At 38.6% G+C, this 22,253-nt stretch overlaps 1 protein-coding gene across 1 annotated transcript; it reads left to right on the forward strand.

The window, feature by feature from the left end:
• Positions 1–4,535: 4,535 nt before the first annotated feature.
• AMBN (ameloblastin) lies at positions 4,536–20,977 on the forward strand. Its single transcript, XM_013063391.2, has 11 exons — positions 4,536–4,634; positions 9,772–9,840; positions 12,365–12,415; positions 13,710–13,757; positions 14,259–14,369; positions 15,772–16,008; positions 16,894–16,932; positions 17,196–17,255; positions 17,349–17,393; positions 17,789–17,833; positions 19,893–20,977. Exons 1-11 carry the CDS (start codon positions 4,536–4,538, stop codon positions 20,427–20,429), a joined length of 1,341 nt encoding a protein of 446 aa, XP_012918845.2. The 3' UTR covers positions 20,430–20,977.
• The last annotated feature ends 1,276 nt before the right edge of the window (positions 20,978–22,253 follow it).

Genomic DNA, 22,253 nt, shown 5'->3' on the forward strand with positions numbered 1-22,253 from the left:
TGGACTTGGTCATTCTGTGCCCAGAACACTGCCTGGTACACGTTAGATGCTCAGTGGTTGAATGTGCAAGTGAGCGATTTCAACCTCTCATTTAAATTTCAATGGAATTCAAGCATCCAATTAATAATAATTCATCTTTTATATTCAGCTCTTTTTCACTGAGAAGTTTTAAATATTTTGGTGCAGCTCGGCACCAGCATCAGACAGCTGTGGACTGCATCCGAACCACCACGTACTCACTGTGTGACTTTGGGCAGATTACTTAATCCCACTCAACTCAGTTTCCTCATCTGCAAAATGTTGACAATAACAGCACCTGCCTAATGGAGTTGTTATAAGTACAAATGAAATAAATGTCCAGGGCCTTGGACATAGAAAATACTTAATAAATATAATCTATTATTTTTGTATGCATTAATTTTTATCATGTGTGTATCCAAATATTAGATGTTTACTCCGCAAAAATGCATCTATAAGTCTCTCCCACTCTAATAATATCCTTATATGACATTCCTTTAATATTTATGCTACATCAGGAATAATTTGCATTAATTGCATGTTTGCAATCTATCAGACACTGTTCATTTTCTCCTGTGTCAATTCCTTTACTGACAGTCTTTCACGGTTGAGGAAACTGGGCCACATAACGCTGAAGTAACTTGCCCAAGACACACAGCTACAGAATCATGAAGCTCTAACCCAGTTTCACCAGTCCAATCCCAGAGCCCACATTCTTTGCAATTGAGCACTTTGTAACTTATTTCCTCTTACATGATAAGACTTTTCATAATAAGGCTCATGCTAATTCATGGATCAATGTCAAGTATGATTTCTTCAACTGGACTATAACTATTTTTGAGGAACAGAGCTTGGGTGTCTCTTTATTGTCACTGAACTTAATGTGACAGTCTGTTCATAGTGAGACTTTAATAAATGTTCTTTAACAAACTCAGCAACTAAGTGACCAGCACAGAACATTTTCCTGACTTGTTTTCCAATGATCTGCCAGAGACTTCTTCGGGCAGGGTAAAAAAAAAATTGCCATTTCTGCGGGAAAACTGACTCTGGTGTCATCAGGCAAGGTCAAGTTTTGAAGAGCTGGAGTCATTCTGTATTGGCTTGTGGTCACCTCTCTCATTCTTCCAAAAATCCTTCTGAAGTGGGTTTATAATTGTTGTCAACTGGCAGATAATAATCCAGAAGAGAAACAAATGAATCATCATTCTAATATACAAAGCAAGCAGGTGTGTTACTTGGCAAGCTGCCAAGAACTACTGCAGCTGTTATACATATTTCTGCTTTAAGCTCCCTTGTTTGCAAAGGACCAATGCCAAATTTACTCACTGGCAAGAGTTTCCAGGTAAGTGACTTTGGAATCCACTATGCAAAGAAGGCAAAAGGAATGGAAAATGAGCTCAACTTGACTCTAGTAAGTATATTTGAAATAAACTAGTGAGAAATGACTGTGAAATACAAAGCCTTTATATGGAATGCATTTTAACTTACATATTTTTTAAATGTCTATCAATAAATTTATATCAAACATGACAAGAGATCAATTTGTTATATAAAATGTTTTATAATAAATGCTCAATGATATACGGAAACACATACAAGTTAATAAGAATATCAGTTTCCCTCTGGCTAATAAGCAAAAACATGAACAATTTAAAAAGTGGAAATATGGTAGTAAAAAAATATGTGAGGAAAATATTTAAACTTGATAATGATCAAAGAAATATATATTAAAACACCAAGTCATCATCACAAGGAAAAATTATGTAACTATGGTAACAGATGCTAACTTATCATGATCAGTTGCAATGTCAAATCATTTATATTATACCTGAAACTAATATAGTGTCCCATATCAATTATACCTCAATCAACATCTACAAAAAGAGCAAAAAAAAGAAAGTTAAAAAAAATAAAACACTGTGTTAACCTATTAAATTATGGGAAAAATCAATTAGATGAACAAATTCTGACAAGTGAACTGCTCTGCGTAAATCATTGGTACTATATCAACATGGACAATTCAGCAATACTTACTAAGATTCATATAAATATGCATGTGTTTAACAGGAAACCATATTCATGGTAAATTATACTAAGAAATTAATTCAAAATATAATTTTTTAAAGTATCTACTAATTTTTACTTATGGTGAAAAATTAGGAATGATCAAAGATCAAAAAACAGGAGTCTTGAGCACCTGGGTGGCTTAGTCGGTTAACCATCTGCCTTCAGCTCTGGTCATGATCCCAGGTTCCTGGGACCTAGTCCCACACTGGACACCCTACTCTGTGGAGGCCCTGGTTCTCCCTCTGTCTCTGCCTCTGCCTGTCTCTCTGTGTCTTATGAATAAATAAATAAAATCTTAAAAAAAAAAAAAAAAGGAATCTTGAGCATCAGCTTAAAGAGCTATTACTCAGACAATTTAAAATCTCTGTATCTCTGTAGCTAGTTAGTATTTATAGAGCATAACGCCTGATATAAAACTATACTTACACTATAATTGTAACTATGCTAAATATGAATCTAAGATGTATAAGTATTGTCAGAGAAAAAAATAAAATCAGGTGGTGAGGTAGTAAAATCCTATCTAATATGTCTTTGTTTTATATATATATAATTATTACCATCATCATGTTATTTTTCTGGTAATTGTTCTTGATTATGAAATAAATAGAAGCCCATAAAAATACAAATTTCTATTATTGTCTGCAATTTTCAAAATAACTTTGACTAGAAGGCAAAAAATAATTCAAATTTGACTCCTATAAGACCATATGGTAACAAGGTATCAATAGATTTCACAAAACTTTATTATCCATATTTTGTAAGATTAAAAATCAGACATAAACATTAACCCAAAACAACATGATAATGCATTCTGCAAAACACTAAGTAATACCTGTCAGTGTGGTGGCCTTGAGTCAGGAGCACGGTCTTTGGAGATGGACTGCCAGCTGTGCTCTTAACTCTGAAGGACTGAGTTAGAAGGGGAGTCCCCTTCCCAAATTCCTGTTTTCGCAGTACTTATCTCATGAGGTGGTTCATGAAAATGAAGTAAGAGAAAGAATATCAAGTACAGCATGTGGCACATGGTAACTTGTCAATAAAATAAGCCATTAATAGAAAATATAGTAGACTTTAGCAGAAGATCCGCGAAACCTCTATTATTCCTTTTATTATTCTAGTATATAAAAATCAACTTTAAAAATTGGCCTTCCCTGACATGATGTTACTCTCCGCTCCTTGCTCCGTTCCAATAAAGCTTAATGCGTGACGCGCCGTCAGAGTCTTTCCCTGGAAAACTTAATTCTTATCAATTCACTCAGTTATCAGCTATTGATTGAGCATTTTGACAAATATCCTTCCTTCAGGGCTCAGCATGAACCTTTGTCCCTCATGCCTGACCCCAAAGCATCCAAAGGATTTCTCCAACCTCAAAAATTTTATGGCAGTTTCCCAACCTCAGCACTATTGAGGATTCAGGCTGGATAGTTACTTTCATGAGGGGCTATCCTGTACATCATCGGATGTTTTGCAGCATCTCTGGCCTCTACTCACTAGATGCTAATAGCCAGTCCCTCCCCCGCCTTCACTGCCAGCCAACTGCGAGAACCAGAAATATCCCTTTATCTCCCAGACATTTCTAAATCTTCCCTACTGGGGCATAATCATCCCTGATTGAGAATCACTGTTCTGTAGCATTCTTATTTTAGCAGTTAATCTATGTGGGATTGTGCCTTTGATATAATATATGATTTTTAATGAAGTTATTGTTGGTGTGCCATATTTTCATTGACTATTTTTTGTGCATCTCTCTTCTTTGGGTAAATAGCTGATAAATCCCCTACAGACAGGCGCACTATATTGTACTTCACTGCATCTGCCAATGATTGAATGGTCAGTGTTGCCTGCTATTGGATGACTCATTCATTTTGACACGGTTCATAAGAGTGAGATGGTTGTGTCTACATTCTGGTTCCACCACTCACTGACCATCACTTGGGGCAAGTTAGCTCACATCTCTATAGATCAGTTTTATCATGCATAAAAAGAGAATAGTATCTTCTTCATAAATTCATTGAGAGGATTAAATAAATTAATATCTGTAAAACACTAAAGTAATGCCTTCCCACAGTAAACACTATCTGAATTTTACCTATTATAATATACATATAAAATCAAAGGATGCAATTTAGTGGAATGAGTGATTTCTGTTCCCACAAGAATGTTTGATATGGCGTACAAAATATGAGAATCTATCCAAAAAATTAGAGGATCGCATGCAAAAAGTGATCTGTAACAAGCAGTTTGTCAAAATGTAGTGTATGAATGATTGCCAAATGACTAAAAAAATATTTGGTATCAGAGAAGGGAAAATCACAGTGGAATAGCATGGGCGGGGGAAGGAGTCACAAAAGAGGTAAAATTTGACTGGAACTTTGAAAACCATTTGTGAAGAGGTAAGAAAAGAGTTTAGGAGAGAAAGGTTCCATCACAAACTCAAAAAGGGAAGCACCATGGCATATTCTAGACAGCGTGAACAAACAAGTCTGGCTGGAGTAGAAGGTGGAAAAGGACCATGTGTTGGGAAAATGCTCACATTGCTCAACCACCAGGTGAATTGAGATACCACCTCACACCAGTCAGAAAGGCTAAAATTAGTAAGTCAGGAAACAACAAATGCTGGCGAGGATGCAGAGAAAGGGGAACCCTCCTACACTGTTGGTGGGAATGCAAGCTGGTGCAGCCACTCTGGAAAACAGTATGGACGTTCCTCAAAAATTGAAAATAGAGCTACCCTATGACCCAGCAATTGTCCTACTGGGTATTTATCCCAAGGATGCAAATGTAGGGATCTGAAGGGGCACCTGCACCCCAATATTTATAACAGCAGTGTCCACAACAGCCAAACTACAGAAAGAGCCCAGATGTCCATCAACAGATGAATGGATAAAGAAGATGTGGGGTGTATATATATATACACACAGACACACACACACACAATGAAATATTACTCAGCCATCAAAAAATGAAATCTTATAATTTGCAATGACATGGATGGAACTAGAGGGTATTATCCTGAGCGAAATAAGTCAATCAGAGAAAGACAATTATCATATGTTCTCACTCGTATATGGAATTTAAGAAACAAAACAGAGGATCATAGGCGAAGGGAAGGGAAAAACAAAACAAGACAAAATCAGAGAGGGAGACAAACCATAAAAGACTCTTAATCATGGGAAACAAACTGAGGGTTGCTGGAGGGGAGGGGGTAGGGAGATGGGGTAATTGGGTGATGGACATTAAGCAGGACACGTGATGTGATGAGCACTGGCTATTATATAAGACTGATGAATCACGGAACTCTACCTCTGAAACAAATAATACACTATTTGTTAATTGAATTTAAATTTAAAAAAAGAAAGAAATGGACCGTGTGTGAGAACAAAACAAAATTCAAAGTCCATGTTTTGTCCCATGCAATTGACATGCTCATTAGCAATCAAAATCATTCTTATACATTTTAGTCAGTCGTTATAATTGCCCTTGGTGACTAAAATATTTGTGGCAAGACCCGTAGTCCAATATGAAGCAGATTTGCAACATATATTTCTTTCAACAAGAACAATAATAACTCATGGTGGCTGAATATTTTCTGTATATCAGATAGCGTGCTGAGCATTCATTAGTGTGGTTAACTTAAATAAATTCAATTAAATCAATGCCATCCTATGGTAGACCACATTTCACATATTAAATAATTATATGAAAATACTATATATATTTAAGTTGAGTAGCTCACCCAATGTCACATGATCAGTGTCACAGAAAGGCTTCAGAAGCTGTGCTCCAGCTACTGTACTGACATTTTCCACAGGATATTCTCTCTCTGGCTTTTTCTTTATAACTTTTTCTGTGGTACATGTGCCCTTATGTATCTCAGATCTTCTGTCATTCTGAGCTTTCTTATTTTTGCTATATGCTGGACACGGCAATTTTTAATTAGTGCTCTCGTTTTTCTTTATACAGTTACGGTCTTGATCAGCATAAGATAGCTTTCGTCAGCTGTGGTATTTCCTTAATGTCTATAATCACTGTCACTCATTCATACGCTGATAATAAAATCCATATTTCTTTGTAACTAAAATATTTTTAATTTTTAATTACAACATAAAATGTAATGGGATTATATTTTATATTTGCTAACTTTCCTGTAACATAAACCAAAAATAAAAAACTGCTTACTAGATGCAAAATGAAACCAACTTCAACTGATAACAACAATCATGATTATATGTATATATACCCATGTACAGTCTCATGTAAAATGAGAGATAATATCGGAGAACTGAATTGAAATGTTAATTTGGCTGTCTAGTTACAGAGGCCAAACTTTACATTATAGCTTTAGTGATCTTAAAAAGTCTTTGAGCAGAGCTGTGAAATGCTGAAACCAATATTTTAGGAGGGTAAGTTGGGTATACAGGAAATTGAAGGAGAAAGAAACTAACAAGTAAACATCTGGAACACAATAATCCAGGACTGAGTGTGAAGGTCATTTTTGGTAAAAGCAACATCATTTATAATATATCAGATACCTGGCTTAAGAGAAAGGCAGAATACATGAATTCTACCAAAACATCATTATTAGCATGTCATGATCATGCTCATAAATCGTAAAAGACATATACAAACACAACCCATCTCCCTGGTTAACCAAAAACTAGGAATCTTAATCCCATGAATTTACATCACCTATGCAGGGGAAATGTCTTCCATCAGGTCCCTTCTCTACTCTTCTTAGAGCTCGTAGACCTAATGCCACTGCTTCTCCTTTAACACATACACACACCGAACGTTGTCATGGGACCACATGCTTCTCCCATGCAAAGGACAATGACCCATTTACTGAGGACCCACTGTGTGGCAACTACTATACCTTTATCATCTCACCAAATCTTCAAAACAAACCAATGGCAGTAAATGATCATCTTTATATTACAGAGGAAGAAACGAGGGCTCAGAAAGATTAAAGGACTTGATTTGCACCAGAACCAGAATAAAGAGAAGGGAAGGATGGGGTCAAAAATAATACTTTTTATTTCAATAACACTTTGCTCTTTACAAAGCATATCCACATTCCTTATTTCTTTGCACCCTAAAAATACTTCTGTGATCAATAGGAGATGGAGTTTTCAAGGACAATTTCTTGGATAACATTATTTGAAGACGTTGGGCCTACACATAGGTATGAAGACATCTTTCTCCCAAAATACCAGCTTCTGCAGTGTTCCCTGTAATTGGCAACATCCCTACTTCCCTAAAGAGTGCACTGACTCATCCCTTCTTAAGAAACGAATCTTAAATTCGTATCCCTACCATACCTAAAATCACAGCTTTGGAAAGATCAGGAGGGGCAGAGAAATAACAAAAGAAGTTAAAGTTCAATCCACATCCAAGACATTCTTATCTGCTCCTGGAGAAAAACCCATCCAAGTTGATGTTAGCCAGTTAAGTGACACAAATATGACGAACCTGGCTTCCTACCGAATGTGTGAAAGTGGGTCTGTCTGAAGATGAGTGAGGTGAGATGCGTACCCATTGACTTGATTGTTTCCTGGAGAGTGTTTTGATTTATACCCCTCTCCCTGCAAAGAACGTGCACCAAAGGTTTACCTGAAGTGATCCTCTCAGAAGGTCCAGTTAAAACTTCTTACAAAAGCCCAGCTAGGGCACCTGCGTGGCTCAGTGGGTTAAGCCTCTGCCTTCGACTCAGGTCATGATCTCAGGGTTCTAGGATCGAGCCTCACATCGGGCTCTTTGCTCGTCGGGGAGCCTGCTTCCCCCTCTCTCTCTGCCGGCCTCTCTGCCTCCTTGTGATATCTCTCTCTCTCTCTCTCTGTCAAATAAATAAATAAAATCTCAAAAAAAAAAAAAAAAAAAGCCCTGGCTAATTCTACTCTATTATCTTCAAATATAAAACTGTGTAGGAAAATCTGAAGAAAAAATCGCAATGTATTCATTATCCGTCTAATATTTCCATGTTCTCCTTCAAGCTCAGAACGTTATTTTACGTTTCCTTCTAGACTATGTGTGTGTTAGGGTAAGGGAGGGAGATACTTTTACGACAACAAATATGAGGGTGAACATCTTGAAAACAGGCACAGGGTCACTAGCTTTATCTGCAGATAAAAACCTGCACAAACAGATAATGGTTAATTTGGCACCTATTTTTTGTATATATTCCCTTCAGCTCACCAAAATGATTGTCTTCAGAACTTATGTCCATTATTCCTTTACTGTCTTGCGTGCAGTTGAGTTCCCTGAATATATACAAGGGTTGGTTTACAGTTAAAAATAATGAGCTTCCACTGGGCCAATGTCCTTGCATGCAATAAAAGGGTGTGGGCTAATTACAGGAGCAGAGTTTGGTTTTTTCCCCGTTTCTCTCCACTTTGATTGGTGGATTGGCACTTTAAATAAAGGTTTCTGGTCTTCCCTGAATGAGAGATACAGAGCGAGTCCTAGGCACAGTCTAGAAAAAAATTTAATCTTCTTAGAACTGTCTTGGTTGGCATCACCAGGCCCTGAGAACACAGTGCATGTCAGCATTAAAGGTAAAATGTGATTTTTATTATTTTCATGTGATTCCTATACATTCTTTTTTTCTATCTCTAGGTAGCTTTTATAACGAGGATTTTTATATGTCACCAGAAGTTGAATAATAGTTTATTGTAAACCATTAGTATGTTCCAGAAAAGACAATTCTTTTATACCCTGTCAGCTAAGGAAAGCAAATCTATAGACTTTTTTTTTTATTGTTTGTTATTATTAGTGAGAAGGCCTAATTTAGAAAGGTATTAAAAGAATGAGCAAATATCTTGGCTAGTCAGATTTGTTTGTGTAAGAGTAAAGAGCCTTTCAACTTACAGAATAAACTTAAAGAGATAATTCATTTTAGAAAGAGGAAAATTCAGGGTACCTGGGTGGTTCAGTTGGCTAAGCATCTGCCTTCAGCTCAGATCATGATCCCAGGGTCCTGGGACCCCCGCATTGGGGGGAACCCTGCTTCTCCCTCTGTTCCTACTTGCTTATACTCTCTCTCCTGCTCTCTCTCACTCTCTCTTTCATAGATAAAAAAAAATCTTCCGAAAAATAAAAAGAAAGAGAAAAGCTCAGTTTTGAGACATATTTCCCACTGATGTCAAAGGCGATTTAAAAAATCAGTGTATTCTTATTTTCAAAAAGATAGATTTTGGCGTGGTTATATGGTAACTGAAGCCTAGAGTCAGATGCTTTAACATACCTGCAAATAAAAGTTTGCTTTAAAATAATTGGTTGTATTATATTTTGAATGCATTTCAAAATTTACTCTGGAAAGAAAGTACATGGATGATATTTAATAGACCAAAATTTCACATAGTGGAAAGGGTTTTCAAAATCATAATTCATTTTACAAAATGGAAATACAACATTTAAAGAGCACAGCACAGAAGTTGTTCCTCAGGTTCATTTAGATCGCAGCTCCATAAAAAAAAATTACTAAGATTTTTTTAAATTGATTGCCAATTCATTCCAAAAACTAGCAAATACAAACAAGCTGTTTAGAAACATTTAGTTGTATTTTTTGTTTTCTTTTTTGAAACTGTTGTGGCAGCAGAACAGAGATGTGGTTCATTCGAAATATTGTCTTTTAACCACTCTGAAATAAAAATGCATCTGATTTAATTCTCCGACTTAACTCCGTTTCAGATCCCACTTTTCAAAATGAAGGACCTGATACTCATCTTATGCGTCCTGGAAATGAGTTCGGCTGTGCCGGTAAGTCCGAGTTTTTTAGACTGTGCCCTAAGAGGGACATTGTTGGATCCTAGGCAGTGCTGAAGGATGTGGCCTGAAGTCCGTGCATGAGCTCATCTGAATTAATTCAGTGGCAGACTTCCTACTGAGTCAAAGTCATAGTTGCCCAGACATCAGTCTTACCATCCAAAAGGACTAATTCAAATATATAACTTTTCTATTCAAAAAGATATTATAATATTCCAAAGGCAATTTTGAAGTCTTAATCCATTCATTCAAAGATAAAGTACTTCCGTAGCCTCCACAGGGCCAGGGCACCCTTTCATTGTCAACTACTTGCTACCTTTATGTAATTGAAATGGAGAAGAAATTCCTCCACAAAAGCGAAGTATGTTTTCTTCATTCTTAAAAGAATATTAGCCAAGTTATGATGATCCCAAACAGAACTAAAGAGATCCATTTGAATCTAGTAATTAATCAACAGATTTGTCTTATGGGGGAGATACTGTGTGACTGAGAGCTTAAGTTTCTTAAGTCAAAACATGCCACGGCAATGGGGCTAATTGTGTGTTACAGTCCTAGGCCGGGTTCACTCTATCACTTATTTGATCTGATCTCCTACGAATGCAGTCCTCTAAGTCCTGAACTACTCTGCCAGTAGTATGTGTTTCTGTGTTCATGAAGACTTTCTTCAGCTTCTATGTGCATGTGGCTGATATTGATTGAGCACTTGCCGTGTACGCAGCAATGTGCTGGGCACTGGAGGGATGGAGGTAAATATGACGTGGTCTCCCCTCTTGAGGAACTAACTCATAGTTGGACTCCAGTGAACTTTAAAATATTCCAGTTCCCTGAGAAAAGAGCTTAGCTCCTTGGGTTTCTTAAAGCTAAATGTCTGGGAGGAAAGGGATAAAACTGGTTACAAGGATGAAAATCTCAATTCTACAAATAAAAAGAGCTCTATTCTATTACCCAACGTGAACCTAAAGTGAAAGAAAAATTGAAGCCGCCACCCTAGCTTGCTTTTCTGTCATACTGACATCGGGGTCAGCCTCAGCCATCAACTATCTGTCGAATACTTTGATTCCTTTGACACCTCTGGAACCTATGCTGGTCCACACCCGTGTCAATCAGGTGTATCCCCAAGGGACACAATTGCTTGGGATTGCCAACTGACTGCCTGTCAAGTTAGGCATTCTCCTTTGACTTCTTTGTTGGAAATGTATCCTCTGTCCATTTACATTCATGTAAATATTGTTTGAATCCTGACTTGGAGCAAATGGAAAGCAAAGTAGACTTTGCCCTGTAGCTGGATCTGTCCAGGGTACCCTATTTGTGTACTGGCCAGTGAGAGGATGGAAGACTTTCCTCTCACAGTCCTCTCAAATGCTGAACAACCTGCTCACGTCCCCGCCACAAACACACACATCACTCTTCCTATCTACACACCTGATCTTTTTCTCTGCCTGGAGTATTTGTTACATATTTACAATTCCTTTCCCATGATCCATTGCTAAAACTGAATTCTTTGGAGAAATTTGCCCCAGAGGGTGAGGTTTTATCTGTATAAAAAAGCAAAAGGTGGAGTGTAGATAACATACTCAAGAATCTATCCCTGAACTTCTTACTCATAAAAGATAAATAATCCTAATATATTTAGTGGACACTCTGTCAGCATTTGGGGTATAAATGAAGGAAGGAAGGAGTTAAGAACTTGTGACTCTCAATAATAAGGATTTCCAAAGAACCAGAGACCACCAAAATGTACTCTAATTCTTACTTCTCCATTCTTCATGTTTTTCTACCAATATTTGTGTGTATTAATAAGGATTGCTTTAGAAAGAAAAATATCTCCCACTTTAAAAAGTGTGTAAGTATAACTGTATTTTTAACAACTTTTAAATGAGCTCATTAAGCACATTAAGTATAAGGACACTTAATATCTAGAATTTTTAAAATTTTATTTAAAATTTATTTTAAAAATTGTATCTTGGATATGAACCCAAAAATACGAACACAGATCAATAGATTTTTACATAAAATAAACTTTCATGAAAGATGACAGATGATTTGTTGAATCCCCTTGAATGGGTGGCAAGTTATGTTTTGCATTTGGTTTTGCTGAATACCGTGATCTCAGCCACATTCCATTAACCAGAAGCAGGTAAGTTTGCCAAATGTGCAAGAAACTTAAGCTTAAGTTTGTCCCTTTTGTTTTTTCATGGGATAAATTTTTAGAATACAAAGTACTCTTGGTATTCTATTTTGTAGTTTTATTTTATTTCTTGTTTTCAATGTAACCTCCAACTAAATCAAATTTTGCTGCATTAAGATACAGACAAAGGATAGATGGTTCATGTGGAAACAAAATTATTAAGTATGGTGTGAATTCCCCAAATGATTTAAATTCCTCTTTCTCCTACTTAAAGGCTCAAGTCAAAAGCCCTCAGCTGACCTCTATGCACTGGGCTAGCTTTGTATTCCCAGAGTGCATTTAAAAAAGGTTCTCAACAGAGATCTCAAAATTATTCTTATTTCCATCTAGGTGTTTCCTCAGCAACCTGGGACACCAGGCATGGCTAGTTTGAGCCTGGAGGTATGTATTGTCAGAGTATTACATTTAATTGTATAGTCCTAGAAAGAGAAACACCATGGGCTGGTTCTGTTTTCCTAGCTGGAAGTCAGGACTTTTCTAGAGAAACTTCAGAAAAGTGTACGAAAATTATTAGAGCCTCATATTATCATTTTACCACAATTTTAAACTCTCAGGTATCTTAGGAATGTCGTCTGTGTGTGAATCAGAACAATAGTAATATTTAATACCTAATATATATTATATCTACTTAATAACTATATTAACATAATTACTACATTATTTAAAACATTGTCCTGAAGCCACACATGGTTTATATTTAATTCCATCACCTCATGGTATTTTATATGAAAATGTTCCCATGAAGAAAATTTACCTTACAAAATGTAGTTGTTTATAAGAACTCCTGTAGGTCACACTAACCTTGTTCTACAGTTCTATAGTACCTGTTTCCTACTCTGTGTCTACCTTCCTGTAGTTCTCATAACTAATAATAGTGCTTAGAAAAATCTCAGCATAATAGAGATATTTGACCAAATCAATAGAAAATATTGACAGTTCTGAGTAGAAAAATATTTATGAGATCACAAATTTTTCGTAAGACCTTGCAGAATTTATTTGCAGCATGACAATCTGGGGGAATCAATAGTTACATAGGCTAGAAGCTTATTTTGAAAGGAAGCTAATTTCATTGAGTTATTTTTTTTTCTCACTTTCTAGCTTAAAAATCAACTTAAAGCACTCTAAATCTCTTCCCATTAAATTGAGATTGACTTTTCGTTGAATTGTCAACATTCTTGGTCATCTATCCAGATGGTCACCATTTTCCCCAAGATTTTTTGTATTCATTATTTTGAGGCCTTTTTTATTTGGAAAGGAGGTAGGGTTTGTTTTGTTTTGTCTTTTTTTGTTGTTTCCTCTTTGGGGGCTGGATTTATAAAAGACAAAATAAATTAAGTGGGGGGGAGTCGATGAAACAATATTCTTGCAGTTGAATTTCTATTTCAATTGAATGAGCTATTTTCCAATGTTTCAATGAGAGCCCCACTTAAATGATACTTTTTCTCTTATTTGATTAAATTTAAAAAGCAAGCTTACTAATTTAATGGCCATAACAACAACAATAGCAAAACCACATTTAACATTTCTACTTCTCAATAATTTTTTGTGTCTATTTTTATTTTATTCAAAACGACCCACCACAAACTTTGTGCTAATAACACCGCATGTTGACAAAATAGTTGTATCATACAGAAAATACATGTGGCAAACACTAACCCACTTTTTTTCTTGCTAGACAATGAGACAGCTGGGAAGTCTGCAGGGACTAAACATGCTTTCTCAGGTAAACCGCGTTTCCAATATCTCTTATTGCAAGAATTAATGGAGGTGGTGGTAGTGATATTAACAACAGCATCATAACTCTTAAAATGTGTTAGTGAGTAGACATTATCCTAAATATTGGAAGAAAGAATGACTAACTGAAATAACCTAAAACAAAAGAAGATCCTGGGATGGCATGGTAGGTAAAACAATATGGAATTTTCTTGAGTAAGAAAAAAGCTCAAGTTTTGTGCCATTAGTTTTATTAAACAGTCCAAAATAAGGGGGCTTAAAAAGCTAAATCTTAAGTAAGTTTATGGAAACGTTGCAGTCTGGCTCCGAATGGAAGGAAAGTCTGTTGGAAGAGAGTATTTACCCACCCATATGAAATCCACTGATGTCACACTTACTTTTGCTATCTCTACACTTTCCGTGGATTTTATAGAAAATGATAACCAAGTTGAAGCCAATACTGAAATAAAAGCATGTATTTGTTTTTGTTTTTTCCCCTGCATGTCTGTAGTATTCAAGATTTGGTTTTGGAAAATCATTTAATTCTTTGTGGATGCATGGTCTCCTCCCGCCACATTCTTCCTTCCCATGGATGAGACCGAGGGAGCATGAAACTCAGCAGGTAGGTTACTCCCATCAATGTGCTTGACACTTCAAGCTTAAAAATATTCCCCTCTTGGTCTCCTAAATTGTCATAAACTAGCTACAGACAGATAATACTAATGAACAGAAAGTGATCCAAATATTAATAAATCAAATACTATAATTGTTTTTAGGACTTGGGAAATTTTTAAATAAAGTGGCCCAAACTTTCGACCTACTTATACATTTATTTCACATAGGAAGATACGGCCTCCAAAATATAGTAGGAGACTTACATTAACAACACGAACAGTAACAACAGATAAACTGTCTCAAGGTCGAAGCCGACGATGGCTTGGACAACTCTCATTTTAGTCAAGATTCCCCAAATAATTATTCAAAACCGTGTTTAAAATGATGCCAAAGCCCTGGGTAAAATACCACAGACCCTGGAGCAATCAAAAATACATCCTTCGGTTCACCGTTAGTTGTTAGGTGTCTGAGAAACGCAGACGCCCAACTGAGGAGTGAAAGGGAGAGTGAAAACGGTTAAGAATAGCTCCAAGGTCCATGAAGTTTCACATCTGCCTGGGGGATAAGACAAGACACTGTAGGACAAGGTGCCAAATTGTGAGGAATAAGTAATAATAGCCTTGGGCGTTTGGAGATACGCAGTAGCTGGCGAGGCAGAGCAGAGCCAGATTAAGGGGAGACTTCCAGGACCCTCTGAGGATCTTGCAAAGGATTGAAAAATAACAGGGAGCCCTTCACCACAGTTAATTTCAAAAAGGAACAAATAAACACGGTTGTTTTAACCAGAACCTTTGGTTCCAGAAGGCCTTCTGTGACAAGCAGCATTACTCACTAATCCACATTTCACGGGACCATAAATTATGTTAATAGTGACTGTTTCTCCACTTGCTTGTTTCCAGAATGGACTCCATGATGCAGGAACTTGGCATTTTATTTAATAACTGATTCTCCTTTCATTAACAGAAAAATATATATTATTTATCCTAGGCCAGGCATTTGTTATGAACCGTGTTAAGTCCAAGGCCAAAAAGACAAGAAACACATATTATTGTGTCTCAGTGGACTGGGGGCAGAGATAACTAACAAATCTCTGTGATCCAGTGAGAAAGTGGTAGAACAGACACGCCTGTAGGAACTCGGAGGAGGAAGTGACTCCACCGGGAAGTCCAATAGCTCTCCACGTTCTTGAGCACAGGTAGTCCCAAAGGAAGAAGGGAGACACAACAGCCCGCCCCAAACAACCCTGCCTGCACAGAAATCGGTGCTTCCTACATAAACATAGCTCCAAGGCAATTCCCCGAGACTCTCCTGCAAGCAGAACTTTTCTCAAGCCCTTAGCTTTAGAACTTCTAAATACCGCAGCCCAGAGAGCGCTCCCTTCCTGACACGCCTCTCAAATTTCTCTGCAGTATGAATATTCTTTGCCTGTGCATCCCCCACCTCTCCCATCGCAGCCATCCCCGCAGCCTCAGCAGCCAGGACAGAAACCCTTCCTCCAGTCCGCTCTGCTGACTGACGGCCAGGACACCGCCCCGAAGGAAGGACCTCAGCCTCCGGCTTACCAGGGACAACCGCCCTTGCAGCAGGCAGAAGGGCCGATGCTCGAGCAGCAGGTGGCGCCCACAGACAAGCCACCAAAAGCCGAGGTAATTCCCTTTCTCTGAAGTCAAATCAGGGCTCCCCACTAGCTCAGAGAAGGAAAACTGATTTGCGGAGCCCGTTTCAATAATCAGAACTTCCAGGCATAATATACAATACAGATATGCTTTTAAGCAGTCGACATATCTGGGAGTAGAACATAAATTTCCGTTCCTGTCCTCTGTCATCAGAGACAAGGCATGGATCCTAAAAGATACCGTGCCTAGAAGATGGTTCCTTAGCTGCAAAAAGATGAAAGCTTTCAGAGGAAATAGGACAGCCCAGAGAAGCCCGCTCTTCCTATCATTGGGATGTTTTTCTTTGTTGGAAGGACTGAAAGAAGTGATTGATCCCACAGCATAGCAAGTAGCATTTGGGATTATTATTTCTCTGTCTGGTAGCGAGGTGATCATGTAATAACGTAGAGACAAGAGCAGTGGGAAGGAAGGAAGGTACCATGTAACAAGTATGTGGCAGGTGTTTGACAGTTCCCATATCATCCTGATGACATTCTTAGAAAGATGGATATTATCATCCTTTTTAAAAAGAAGACAGACTCTGACAAGTTACAAAATGTTCCCGGTATTACCGAATAATTCAGTGGCAGCACCAGGATTCAAACCAACCTGGCATGATCTGATTCTCAAGCTCATTACTTCTACCCTGCAAAACAAAGCAAATTCGTGGTAGACAAGCCCTGTCTCCCGGCCCGTGCACTTGAGCCATGACAATAAAACCCAATTGTTATCTCTTGGGTGTACTGTCCAAGACTAAATGAAAGTGAAAATCAGGAAATTCATTTTAGATTGTTTTCTCATAGTCATAAATGAGGTAAGAGTGTATCCAGTTCTATTTTTATGGGTTAGTAATTTTCATGTTTATCTGTGATGCAGCTACCAGGAATGGATTTTGCTGATCTGCAGGGTCCATCGGTAAGTACAGATCCCAGTGAGACACTTTCTTGGGGGAAATATCTATACTTCAAGAAAGAAGAGTGCAAAACCTTGATAGCACGATTTATCCATGAATGTGAAGTATAATGCTTTCCTTTGTTTTCTTAAATATTAAATACTTATTTATTATGCTAATGCGTCAGAAAATGCTATTCCTGTAACTCTTAGAAATGGCCATAATGGGAGGCTTTCCTAAGTTATAGCAAAAATCAATTACTGATTTTGATTTCTACCACTTAAAGGTGTTCCAAATAGCCCGTTTGATATCTCGGGGACCAATGCCACAAAATAAACCATCGTCAGTAAGTTTTTTAAAAATATGTCTTTGCCTACAATTTACTTACAATTTTATCTTGGAAAATGCATTTTATAATGATTATTGCATTTATATTTAGCTTTATCCGGGAATATTTTACATGTCCTATGGAGCAAATCAACTGGTAAGTCTATATCCTACAAAAAATAACATTGTAAATTAAATGTTATCTTAAGAGCTAAAATTATAAAATCTAGGCCTCACACAAAAGAACCCATATTCTTTGAACACCTAAATGGGCAACTGAAATGACAAGAAGCCATACTTTCTATTTTAATAACTCTGGCCAGACACACACGCGCACACTGTAGTGGCATTAAAGAAAAGGTACATTTTCTATCTGAATTATCCAAATTGGCCACATTTATTCAATAATGACTCATCTCTCCACTTGACTCTGCTTCTGGGCACAGCATTAACATTAAGTCTTCAGGAAAAGCTAAGTGACTTTTAACTTTGTCTTGAGTAGCTAATAGGATAATAGGAATCTGCTATTGATGCCTATTTCTTTTTGAACAGAACGCTCCTGCCAGACTTGGCATCATGAGTTCAGAAGAAATGGCGGTGAGTAATGTCTTCAAGTTCTTATTAAAATAGTGGTCTGGGGAGAGCAGTCACAGATGACTTCCTGCAAGAGGCATTAGCCATGAATGTCACTGAATATACTACACAGGACTCCAGATGCTTTGACTCCAAAACCAAGAACTTGATTCTTATGCAACATGCAAAGATTTCCCCATGTTTCCCATATCATCATTTCTGAGCAATGACCATTCTAGAACATGGGATTTGCCCCCATTTCTTGAATATGAGCAGGGGAGAAACCACTCTTGAAAAGCCATTATCACTGAATAGCATATGCTCAAACCAAAAGAAGAGATATATCATTTGTACAGAATTCCCGCTTCCTCTTGGACTATTAACCCCTCGAGACAATAATTCAACAGCATTGCAACAGCATTTTGAGGTCTAAAAGACCTCAAAAAGAAGAAGAAAATGAACAAGTTTATATATTATCTCATGTTCACTACAAGTGTAGTTCCCCATCTGTCACTATACAACACTTCACAATGTTATACACATGAAACCAACGTGACATTGGGTGTCAACTATATTCAGATTGAAAAAAAAAGAAAAGAAAAGAAAACCAACCAAGTTTAAAATGTGATTAGTATAAAACCCAAAGTGCATGAATGAGTTCATGTGAGCATATTCTTTTTCTACTATCCATGCATATGACCTCTTTGAAATTTGAGACCGATAGACTTGCACAATTTTATATTTTCCCTCAGCGATTTTTACCGGTTACATCTGTTAAGCACAAATCAAGACAAGCATCATACTAAATTGAGTCATTATCCACTACAGTCCTATCAAATTAATAAATACAGATACACGCTATCAGTGACAGAACACTCGCATCCCAACATTCTGGAGGGCCTTCTGTGAACTAGATGCATAGAAAGATGCTACAGAGACAACAAAAATTAGATAAGGTTTCTGTTTTCAGGGAGCTTAGGTCTCACCAATAGAAAATGTAGATATAAGAGCGGATAGTGTCAAAATGATGGGATAAAGGGCAACAGGGCTATGAGAGAGGGAGGAGGGAGAGGAAGGTAGCCCAGCCGAGGGGCTCAAGGAGATGATATGAGAGGGGAGATGTAGAGAGTGGAGATCCAGGGGAAGGTAGGAGAAAAGAATACTGGATCCACATACCACCAACTCAACTGGCCAAAAATTCAAGCGAGTGTTAATTATCATCTTATAATTTTAATTAATTTATAGTCTGCCTCAATTTATAGTTTGTTCAAAAGATTTTGCTGCAGCTTATGAAAAAAAACACAAAATAAATGTAACCAAAAATTGAAGATAAAATTGTAAATGAGTCAAAATTGTAAGAGAGATGACAAAAATGCAAGTTCTCAGATTCTGCACGGTCACAGTAAATAGCCCAAGAGGTTGGGTTGGGCATTTTTGACAGCAAAGGCAGAAAAAGGAAATATGGTCAGTTCCACAATTCTAACTGTCCATAGGAAGAAAATATTTCCACCCCTCCAGAGACATCAAGCTTCTTTTTCTTCACATGTTCTGAAAGAAAGAAAGGAAAGAAGGAAGAAAAAAGAAAGAAAGAAAGAAAGAGAGAGAGAGAGAGGAAGGAAAGAAGGAAATCTTGTGTGAGGCTTCAATTATTTTAGAAATGATGTTGACCTGTTTCTCTAAAACATCCCTCAACACACTCAGCAACGGATCCATTTTCTTTGTTTTATGATGGTGTTGTCTATTTTGCCTGCTTATTGCATTCTTAACATTAAATTCAAACTATCTTTTGTGTAGCCTTGCTTCGGCCCTGCTTCCCCGCATGCCTCCTTCTCCCGCTTTCATCCAGGCATGGCAAAGGGTGTCCCCCTGTCTTTCACAGAAGTGAGCAACCAGAAAAGTCCAAGGTCCTCTCCTTTCTACGTCAAAGCCATTTTAGTGAGAAGTGTGCTCACGCAAACTCTCAGTCAACTCCTTGTTTCCTATCAGCTTTTTGTGGTTTCTTGGCGAAGCTGACCCCGTGCGATTGCATAGTATACTTCCTCATATGTGATCATGGTGTCTTCGGTCAATGGTTTTTCCCCAGGGAGGCCGAGGAAGCCCCATGGCCTATGGAGCCATCTTCCCAGGATTTGGAGGCATGAGGCCTCACCTTGGAGGGATGCCCCACAATCCAGCTATGGGTGGAGACTTTACTCTGGAATTTGACTCCCCGGTCGCCGGAACCAAAGGCCCTGAGAAGGGAGAAGGCGGTGCCCAAGGCTCCCCTTTGACCGAGCTCGACCCAGCCAATCCAGAAAGCCCAGCTCTCCTGCCAGAGGGAGCACCTGGAGCCCTTGGAGGGCTTCTTGCTCATCCAAAGGGCAACGACCCCAACATGGCAAGAGGCCCAGCTGGGCAGAGTGGGGGACCCCTCAGGGTCACCCCAGCAGACGCTGACCCACTGATGACCCCTGGATTAGCTGATATTTATGAGAACTACGGTGCTGATGTGACCACACCTCTGGAAGAAACGCCCACAGATACCACAGCCAGCCCGGACACTCAGCAAACGTTGATGCCAGAAAACAACGCACAGCAGCCTCAGGTTATGCACGATGTGTGGCGTTTCCAAGAGCCCTGAGAGCCTGGAGATTATCAGCTTCCTTCTGTATGCACAAGCTTCCCAGCTTTGTCCCTATAGTATATCTTTCTGCTCACACACTACCCTTCCGCAGCAAAGGCATTGAAAATGCTAAGCATATATTAATAAATATAAGTGGCTAGAAATAGTGTAGGTCCCCTTCTTGCTTTCACTCTCTTACTGAAATAAAATGTATCGACCATCTCTATGATTTAGAAACACTATTAATGACATTAGAGCAAGTCTAAGGGTCTCTGCATTGGAAAATCACTGTTTCTCAGCTGTCTTTGGTATTACAGAATTTCTCTAACTAGCATGACACTGTTATATCCAGGAAATGTGACATTGCTTCAACATGTTTCTCTAGGCAAAGGCACATATTTGCAGAATTATGAGATATATTATTCAAACATTATTAAACAGGGATTGGTGAGCAATCCCTGACTGGTATTACTGGGTTTGGTATATTGGATTTAAAATTCTCATTTGTAGAGCATTTTATTTAATCTAGTAAAAACACTTAGCCTGTTTTAAATAAAGAATTTTTCTCATTGGAAAATATCAGGAATTATATGTTCATTATTTACATATATTCAAATGGTGAAGAAAGGCATATGCATTCCCTCTCATTTTATTTGATTTGTTCATTCTTTCATGGAAAGTTTACTGCGTAACTACCAATGTCCCAGGCCCTGGCTAGGCAACAGGGACACAGTCCCTTCCCCAGTGCTGATAGTGGGAATGTTTGAACAGCAGACAATCGCAATTTGTTCTGCTATAGAAACGGCCACTCTGGACAAAATCACCTACTTAACATATATTATCTCACAACAACACTGCAAAGTAGATATTCCCAAACCCACAGCACGTGTGAAAAATGCTATGAAAGTGCCAAGCCCTGGGTGCCCCCGAAGCCACAGAAGCCTAAGAAGCCTTGGAGGGCCCGGGACGGGTCAGATGAGTTTTCTCAGAACAGTATTGAAAGCATTTGCAGAACAAGGCCTCCAGGAGGAAGAAACCCAAGAAGAGTCATGTGGGTGCCGTGTGAGAATTAGCTCATTCCTGTGAAGTGCTCTGGATAAAAAGGGAACGAGAAAATGATTGTTACTTGTCACCGAAGCTAGGTATGGGTCAGTCAGGACCATTGGCCTAAATGAAGAGGTTCTGAGACCAGATCTGGTCGCCTGTGGAAAGTAGCCTCCTGCCCCATTCTGTCCACCTCCTCCCCAGTTGCCTGGCCAGCTCTTAGACTCTACAGAACTCAGACCCCCCTCTATCCCCTATAGAGATTCTGGGGATACAGCCCAGGAAAGGCGCTCTGAGGCCTCCAGACCTTGGGTACTTCAGGAGTTTTAGCAGGAGCACAAAGGCACCCCCTGTTGTCTCCCTCTTTTCAGGCAGAGCTCTGCTCACCCCCACTCTGTGGCGGGAGACCTGCAGATTACAATTCAGTGTGTGCCTTGGAGCAGCTCCGGCAGAGGTGCGAGGCTAGGAAAGTGAGGTCCCCATGAGCCAGCAGGTGCCCACTGAGACCCATAGCGGGCTAGACGGCCCCCGACCAAGAGTGCGGAAAAAGACGTACGGACGGATCTGGGTTCGACCTTCATCTATGAGCCTTTGGAAGTGAGACTTACTTCTTTGATCCTGTGTTTTCATTTCTATAATGGAGCTATGACCCAACCCACCTCCCAAGGCTGTTGTGAGAACTCTAGGACATGAGGTTCTCAGAGGAAATCGCTGAGTCCCAGCAGTTTCCTCCTTTTCCTACTGGTCCTTCTCACGAAGAGAACCAAGCAAGAGAGCAGCAATGAGAAGGGAACCGAA

This window comes from Mustela putorius, unplaced genomic scaffold (genome assembly GCF_011764305.1).
Source record: "Mustela putorius furo isolate JIRA1106 unplaced genomic scaffold, ASM1176430v1.1 tig00000430_pilon_pilon_pilon, whole genome shotgun sequence".
Taxonomy (NCBI): Eukaryota; Metazoa; Chordata; class Mammalia; order Carnivora; family Mustelidae; genus Mustela; species Mustela putorius.

Excerpts from the sequence above, each read along its gene's own strand:
- AMBN (XM_013063391.2), top strand. The coding sequence starts at position 4,536 with ATGGCATATTCTAGACAGCGTGAACAAACAAGTCTGGCTGGAGTAGAA. Across the intron at positions 13,758-14,258 it reads GACTAAACATGCTTTCTCAG|TATTCAAGATTTGGTTTTGG; the intron begins GTAAACCGCGTT and ends GCATGTCTGTAG. Across the intron at positions 17,394-17,788 it reads CCTATGGAGCAAATCAACTG|AACGCTCCTGCCAGACTTGG; the intron begins GTAAGTCTATAT and ends CTTTTTGAACAG.